The sequence below is a fragment of the Salvia splendens genome, chromosome 2, assembly GCF_004379255.2.
Source record: "Salvia splendens isolate huo1 chromosome 2, SspV2, whole genome shotgun sequence".
Classification (NCBI taxonomy): domain Eukaryota; kingdom Viridiplantae; phylum Streptophyta; class Magnoliopsida; order Lamiales; family Lamiaceae; genus Salvia; species Salvia splendens.
The window spans coordinates 10,347,827-10,356,212 of NC_056033.1; the positions used below are offsets into that span (position 1 = coordinate 10,347,827).

General features: G+C 38.1%; 1 protein-coding gene and 1 pseudogene across 3 annotated transcripts; both read left to right on the forward strand.

Moving 5' to 3' along the window:
* The first annotated feature begins 228 nt into the window (after positions 1 to 228).
* Positions 229 to 2,986, forward strand: LOC121787653. 3 transcript variants are annotated; one of them, XM_042186472.1, is made up of 6 exons: positions 229 to 319; positions 735 to 1,816; positions 1,878 to 1,977; positions 2,101 to 2,172; positions 2,258 to 2,320; positions 2,695 to 2,986. In XM_042186472.1, exons 2-6 carry the CDS (start codon positions 738 to 740, stop codon positions 2,743 to 2,745), a joined length of 1,365 nt encoding a protein of 454 aa, XP_042042406.1. In that variant the 5' UTR covers positions 229 to 319; positions 735 to 737; the 3' UTR covers positions 2,746 to 2,986. The 3 variants fall into 3 exon arrangements, with proteins under 3 accessions (XP_042042406.1, XP_042042393.1, XP_042042401.1); XM_042186459.1 differs by lacking the exon at positions 229 to 319 and adding an exon at positions 353 to 473; XM_042186467.1 differs by lacking the exon at positions 229 to 319 and adding an exon at positions 353 to 473 and having other exon boundaries at positions 1,899 to 1,977.
* Positions 2,987 to 3,774: 788 nt separating this feature from the next.
* Positions 3,775 to 8,061, forward strand: LOC121787676 (annotated as a pseudogene).
* Positions 8,062 to 8,386: the final 325 nt, after the last annotated feature.

An 8,386-nucleotide genomic window follows, 5' to 3' on the forward strand; every position in this document is an offset into this window, starting at 1 on the left:
ACCTTGGCGTTTTATATCGTAAAGACGCCATCTAGATTGGCGTGTTCAAATTTAAGTAGTTTGGTAAAAATACGAGCAAGATACGGTCCCTATGTAACACGCCAACTATGTTGGCGTGTTTGAGTATAGACACGCCAATGTCACTGGCGTTTTTACTTATAAACACGCCAATTTCATCGGCGTTTTTCCCATAAATGGAATTGTTAATAAAATGGGTACATTTGCGTTATTTTAAATGCCAAGTCGCCTATAAACGCGATTTCCTCTGCTTTCTCTCTGCGCACCGCTTCATTCTTATGATCGATTGATTGATAATTAGGTAATGATCCAAATTTCTTCCCATCTTTCCTTTTAAATTTCATCTTACACTTTGTATATCGATGCGGGTTTCTTTTTTTAGGGCAAATTTCATTGTTTGGTGGCTTATTAGTTTCATTGATTCAATAGGCGACATTGTAGTACTTAATCTTGCTGTATGATAAAATAAATTTCAGGAAAAGAGCTGAGCATTGATTTTTGTACTAAATCAGGATAGATTCAGTCTTCTTTTTATTTAATTACTACTTATCTGGATCATCAATAGAATACAATCTAATTTTATTGTGCATGTTCTTCTGTTCATGTTCATTCTAAACTTTAGTTTATGATGGATTGATGAAATGGAAATTTAGATAATTATTTTCACTAATTAGTACGTGAATGAGTAATATTTTGTGTTGGTTTTCATTCCGCAGCATATGGAAGGCGGTTTACGCTTCAGGATGCTTTGGAGTACCGCCGATGGTAATGTGTACTATCATAGTTTCGACGAGTTGGGTCTGAAGGATTGTAATGATCGAGATCTTGTATTATCCGGATTTAAAAGAAATCCGAAAGCCTTTCCGACTGAAGTTGGATTTTTCTGTGTGGGTGATTCCTTGTTCATGGCTGGAGGCGTGACGCGAAATCTGGAACCAACAAATGGATTGTGGTCTGCACTGCCTCCACCTGATGGTTCTTTTAGTGAGTCTTGGACTCTTTGCCCCGCTACTATGAAGGTAAAGCGATCCTTCCCCATTCTTGTCCCGTTGCATGATGGCAGGATATTCATCTGCGGAGGCACTAATGAACGAGAAGGTTGGGCTGAGATCTACAACCCAAAGAAAGGCGAGTTTGAGGGTACGAACTTTCCTTACATGGAATATCCTCTTGCCATCATAGTGGAGGATGACAGGATATTCACCCACGGGAGCATTTGTGCAAATGAAGGTTGGGGTGAGATCTACAACTCGGATAGTGGCAAGTTCGATTGTCCCGATCCAGTCTCTTGCTTTCAGTGGACCGACCAAGTTGTTATGCTATACTATCACCACTTGCTTTACACCAAAAGGAAATTTCACAAACCATGTCAACCATCTCTCCTCTCTTACAACATTGCTGAACAACAATGGGAAATTTTTGCGGACAACCTCCCTCCACCATTATATGATTCTGGAACGAGGAACCTGGTTTATGTGGGGGGCGACATACTATTCATTATCGACTATGCATCTACCTGGTTCGTCTATGATCTGTCCTCCAGAAAGGAGGCAGGGGAAGTGTTCGTGAAGGGGAAGCCAACGCGTGAGCGTGTGCCAGTGAAGGGAGCTTTCTATTCCGGCAACAAAGATATTAAAAGTACTAGTTGGGTCATCTACATATTCATGCCCACGCTCAATAAATACTGTGATCTTGGATACGCCAAGGTCGAAGTTGTCCAAGGTTGGGGCGGGGATTACTTTGCTACATTTCAAATGATGGGTGTCCTGAGAGTCGGTCCCTTTTATGCGATTTATATGTAAGTCTGCTGATTTGAATTGATTTTGGAATTTCTTGGTAATTATGTCGTTAAATGGCAGCATGCTCATTCTTGTACGCAGCTTTGCTGAGAACGACAAGAAAGGGGAAGAGAGTATCTTGTCTTCTTCCTCTGTATCAAAGAAAAAGGTTCAGCAGAAGGTAAAACGTTACCATCTTATCCCTTTGTCTGTCTTAGGTTGTGAGAGTATCTTGTCTTCTAGTAACTTGACATGAGTGTTATCCTTCAGGCTGGAGAAGTAAGATTGTTTATTTTATATGCAGGTCGATTCTGTGGAAAGTTTCTTGCAGTCGCTGGGCCTCGATAAGTATTCGATTACATTTCAGGCTGAAGAAGTATGGCCACTTAATTTTCGTTTCTTTGTTATTCTCAGTTCCGATTTCAGTATGTTCAATTAGTTATTGTGCTTTGATTTTACAGGTCGATATGGCAGCTCTGGTACACATGAGTGATGAAGATCTTAAAGCTATGGGAATTCCAATGGTGATTATTTCCTATTAATCTTTTCTTATTATCATACACTGTTATTTCCACCCTTGAATTGTGTTTTCTTATGTTGCTGCCATAACTATATAAACTAGATTACATGATCTGTCTAGACACCATTCATGAAATAGGGGTTGCAACAACTAGAACGAAAGTAAAAGCTAATTGACTCTGTAAATCGAGTTTAGAAGCAATAGACATTTGATAATACAAAAACTCTTGTAATCAATCCTTTTTCAGTTGATGTTTCTATGCCTGGAAAGATATCTGCTGGGGTAAAAACATGTTCAGGCTCCTAGTCTTGTGCATTCTGAGATTTTGTTGTCATCGGAAAATGTCTGCTCATTTCATGTTCTGCATCAACGTGTCAGGGTCCAAGAAAAAAGATACTTCTGGAATTGGAGTCGAAGCGTGATGACTGAGCGGGGCAAGTCCTTTCGGCGTCCTTGGATGTGGGGGTCGGTCGTGTCAATTGTTGGTGAACCCTGATTGGGGGTGGGTGGCTTTTCTTTTCTTTTCTTTTTTTTTTGTGTTCCTAAAACTTTCATGTAGTTCTCTCTCTATGGCAGTTTCAAGTTTTTGTTGGTGAAAGTTTGGCTTGAATGAGCTTATCATTGTAATTGGAATATAGTACATCATATAAATCGAACCTTTAGTTGGTCATTTGTTGGTTTATGTTTGCTGTTCATATTTGGTCTTTTAGTTGGCATATAAGATGTGGGTCGATACAAATATGTCTTAAAATTATACTCCCTCCGTCCACGAAAAATAGAACACTTTCATTTTCTGCACTCGTTTTGAAAAAAATGATAATAAATAGTTAAAGTGATGAGAAAGAAAAGTAAGAGAGAAAATAATATAGACGAGATTTCTGTACATTATTCTCTCTCGTACTTTACTTTCTCTCTACTTTAACTATTTATTTAAGTGCTCTATATATGTTTCCATATGTGGATTAAGATCTTAAATTACCACTGTAAATTTAAAACTAGGACCAATACTCCACTAGATTATTATCAGTTAAATGTATCATGTCTCACCACCACGTAGACCACCATAAATGAATATCAAGTCACCAACAGCAGCGGCAACATGCCTACATAGCCTTGTTAATTCAACTGCTGCATCTCCTCCAGCAGCATCAGCACTGTATCGACCTGTTCTCGGAGTTGTGACAACAGACTTTGTATCACACCAAACTCCAGCTGCTGTATCCAAAACTGCACAAATACAAATTCAAGATAATCACAAATAATATACATGCAGTTACATATGGAAACATATATAGTAGTGTAATAGATAACCAACATAGGGGGGTTGGAGAGAGAATAATATAGACAAGAGACTTCATCATCGTGCTGTCAGTATCAAGACAAGATACATAGTACATGTGCAGGTGGTTGTAGCTGCAGAGACCGGTGGTGCCTTAGGTGGTATGGTTAGACAGTTATCAATCGATCAGTTTGAAAATGAAGGCAGACGGGTCAGCTATGGAACTCCAGAAAGTGCAACAGCAGCTAGGAAACTCTTAGATCGCCAAATGTCAATTAACAGTGTACCTAAGAAGGTAATTCACTAATAGAATCATACAATCATTTTTTGAAATTTTCATCACAGCCTGTCAACGTCTCAGGTTATTACTCATCTTTTGAAACCTCGCGGGTGGAAGCCTCCAGTTCGAAGACAATTTTTTTGGACTGTAATGAGATTGCTGATCTTTGTGACAGTGTTGAGAGAATATTTGCGACTGAACCAAGTGTGCTACAGCTTAAGGCTCCTATTAAGATATTTGGTGATTTGCACTGTCAATTTGGAGATCTTATGAGGCTTTTTGATGAATATGGATCACCTTCTACTGCAGGAGACATTGCGTGAGTTTTTTAATCAATGTTTTGCCACTAAAGTTTGTTGCTATGCCATTAAACTGATATGTGGAATTCTTGTCAGACCGTGGCCAACATAGCTTGGAAACCATTACTCTTCTCCTTGCTTGAAGGTATTTGCTTATCTTTAGTAATGTGGACTTTTTCTCCTATTTGTTTCTGGAAATTATTCAATCATATGTATTGTAGTATATCTACTATACCACCCCCTGTAAACACCCTTATATTGTAAACTTTACTGTTATATATACATTCATCACACGTGTATCGGTGTTGTTCCAACTGGCTACTCCTGTGCTCCGGTGATTTCCTTCTCTCTGCATTATATATACACTGTGTTGTGAAATATTTTTAAAGAGGCCGCTGGGTTTAAATGGTGTTTGCTGACAGTAAGGGATGGGGGCGCACCTCAGTACTCCAAAAACAGAGAAATCATCTGAAGATGGTGAAAACGATAGACTTAGGTTTGGTCTATCAGCCATGCAAGGATGGCGTGTCAATATGGAGGATGCTGTAAGTCGTTGGTCAACTCTAATCTCTGTACTTGTTAGTAATGAATTGTAGGAGTACAAATATTGGTATCACGACTTTGTGCAGAATATGACTTTTTCAGTTTTGACAATGCAGAATCTTGTTAGTTAGAGTGTTGTTTACATATTTAATCGAGTGGATTCATGTTTTTTCTGTTTCCTGTTAATTAGAAAGTATGCTTATGCTAAATAGAACAATTGTGGGGTTCAGTTTCTGTGCTTCATACATTCACAAAGAGATTAACTTCATAAAAGTATTGCCTCAACAATGAATTCTGGTGGTGCAAAGTCTAACGTGTGTGCAGTGAACTTCAGTTCATAAGTCAAGTGTTCTTTAGGAATACTTTGATAATGAAGTTTGATATTATGGTAAGGAGGCATCTGCTTCCTGATCCTGAAGAAATCGTAAAGGGATAAGAAAAGAAGGTAGAAGAACAAGTGACGAGTAAGCAATCAATTCCTGAAGAGATATAGGAGGTCGAAAAGTGGTGGTGTTGGTGGGGGGTTGGGCTGATTGTGGAGTAAATTGGATAACTTTAAGTTGAAATTATTGAGAAATAATTTGCTATTATAGCTACAATATCCCTTTTTGTGTTTCTCTTTCGTAGTTGTATGGAATATGATGTTGTTACTCTTCTTTTAGCATGCTGCAATTCAGTATTTGGATAACACCAGATCATTCTTTGGTGTTTACAACGGTTATCTAGGTATGCTCATCATTATTCTTTGGAGTACTTATTTATTTTAGAATAAGAACTCAGTATCAGTTTCTGACTTTATATTCATTCCTTGAATTTGCAGGTGGTGAGGTTGCCAAATTCTGTGCTTAGTTCCTGCACCAGCAAGTGCCGAAACAGGAAGAATATTCAGCTGGAATGTCGGAACAGCTCTCCGGAAATGTTTCCTCAGGTTATTTGCAAAATACTGTTTATTTACTTCTTCGCTAGCTCTTCACGATTTCTGTCTCATAGAAGTTGGAACTTGTAGAATAGTCAGGCTTGCCTCTCACACGCGTGTCTATTTACTCTAGATTAGGATAAAGGCTGAAGATTAGCAAAATCATGTTTAAAGGTATCTTAGTTTATAAATATCCAATTTAACTCTCTCTCGAAAAGATAACAGGAAGAGTTATGTCTAACTACTATAAATCAAGATACCACATCATTTACAGAATTTATTGTCATCTAAGATCATATCTATTGTTAATGCAGGATGGATGAAATGATGAAGGGACATAGAGGCAGGAGGGAGTTGGCTATCATCGGTAATAGACTAACCAGTCATGATATCCTCGAAGAAGGTGCGATATGGTCTCCAATACGTGACCCCGACAATTGGACATAGGAGGTGCTTAAATCAACCTAAATAACTATTTTCCATCGTAACTTGGAATTTTGGCTTATTATTGCTTCGTACCGGAACTCTGATTTCAAAGGACCATATTCTGGAAGTACTGCTTGTGTTGCAGTCATCGAGGAGAACCAACTCGTTGTTGCCAATGCAGGTGATTCACTCTGCGTCATTTCTAGGAACGGTCAGGTACCATGTGATTATGACCTCGATCTACTTACTCTTGTATAACTAACATGTTGTCACACATAGTGTGTATTCGTTTTTAACTATGACGTTTTGGCTTTTCATCAGGCACGCGAGCTGTCAGTAAACCATAAACCCATACTGCTGGCTGAGAGGGAAAGAATTATAAGAGCAGGAGGATTTGTCTGCGGGGGGGCGTGTGGAAGGCTATTTGGATGTTTCAAGAGCTATAGGTATTGTAAAATTTTGTTGTCTTATCAATTTTTTTTTCTAATTTTAATATCTAGGAGAGTCAGGTCATCATTAAACTCTCACCCTGCACCTACAGCTGATCCTGGCAAAATCTGAATAATTTTGTGCGTAATTCCACTAGCCACGTATATTATGATGACGATCTTATTGGCTAGAACTGTTTAGGAGCTGTTTTTGAGGTCTCTAATGGCCGACCATGCATTTGATGAAGGCTGTGTGGAATTCAAGAGTAACATAGATTTACCTCCAGAAGTTAAAACAGTATGTATCTTTGTTTTTGTGTTGTAACATAGAACTGCTTCTGTTTCATTAGGCTTTTCCTACATTTTCTGATTCGACAAGAATGAAGCCTGCGGACGGTTCATATTAAGTAATAATTGATAATTTGGTGTTGATATATGTTGGTAAATTTGCTGGGAAACCTTAAGTTGTTCTTCTATTTGCTGCAATATCACAAAATTTCTGATTCGTTCGTTTCTAAACCAGGTTGAATTTACAGACGAGGATGAGTTCATTGTGGTTGCCACTGATGGTATTTTGGTATATCATCTGAACTCTTTTTTTTCATTTAATCTCCATTATATCTCTCGAGATAGCATCGTTTATATGCATAATTCTTGAATAAAATTAAGCATAGTGTTGACCTTCTTTAGTATATATTTCGTTACAAAAAAGGTCGTCATATAATATTTTCCGACTATTCAGTTTCCTTTGCTTTCTGCCTCTCAGGGATTGTATGACGAGCCAGAGGTTGTGCAGTTCATACACGAACAGCTGCAAAATGTAAGTTTTTTTGGTACCGCTTGGCAGTTGCTCTTTCCATCTCAAAATATAGCTTCCCATCTTCGTGGTGTCGTTAAATTTCCAGTCGATACGTTGTGAAGGCTTTGCGTAGTATATGTATGAGAAAAGTGCTGCTAAATTATGTCGCCAAAACGATGTTTTAATCTGCAGAAAGTTGAAAAACTATGTTTTAATCTCTCAGGTGTGTTTGTTGTGAATCTGGAAAACATGAACTGTCTTTGTAGAGTCGTCAAATTTCCAGTCGATACATTGTGAAGGCTTTACGTAGTAAATGTGATCTGTAAAACATGAACTGTGAGATCTGCAGAAAGTTGAAAAACTATGTTTTAATCTCTCTTTTGGTGTATTTGTTGTGAATTCTCATCCTGTGTTCCCTCGTGCAGGAGAGTAAGCTCTCGTTGGTTTGCGAAAAAGTACTCGACCGGTGCTTGGCGCCTACTACTAACGCAGGCAATGGCTGCGACAACATGACCATGATACTGATCCAGCTCAAGAAACCCGAACAGTCGGGCTAGCGTTCAGACATGAAATCCCCAGCTTCTGAAGAAAAGCATCCCGGGCGGATCATCATCCCATTTCCCAAGCCGCCTCAGTTAATCTTGATCAAATGCAGACTGACTAAGTCATATACTTATTTATTAGCTCCTCAAAGATTGTGATAGTTTGTCCAAGCATTTGAAGTTGTCCATATTCAAAATCAATGATTCAAAATTTTAAGTTGTCCATACTCAAACTACTCTCCTCATTCACCCCTTGCTCCCAAAAAATCTCATTAGACTTATTTTCATTTGTCTCAGCTTAAGTGACGGCGCCTCATTTAACTCAGGAATTAAGGAAACAAACAAGTACATTGTGCAGTTAAATGGAAAGATAATCAAATATAACAGATAAAACTAAAGAATAACATATGAAAGAGAATAAAAGGGAGTAGTAAATTTTTTTAAAAAATGAAATAGGATAATCTAATAGTATGAGAGAAAAACAAAGAATAATACTCCATATAAAAGAGAATAAAAGTTACGGAGTAGTATATTTTACAAAAAAATGAAATAAGCCAA

Bases quoted from the DNA above. Each gene is read 5' to 3' on its own strand.
- LOC121787653 (XM_042186459.1), top strand. From the start codon at position 381: ATGCGGGTTTCTTTTTTTAGGGCAAATTTCATTGTTTGGTGGCTTATT. The intron at 2,173-2,257 runs GTATGGCCACTT...TTGATTTTACAG, and splicing joins TTACATTTCAGGCTGAAGAA to GTCGATATGGCAGCTCTGGT. The intron at 2,321-2,694 runs GTGATTATTTCC...TCAACGTGTCAG, and splicing joins AAGCTATGGGAATTCCAATG to GGTCCAAGAAAAAAGATACT.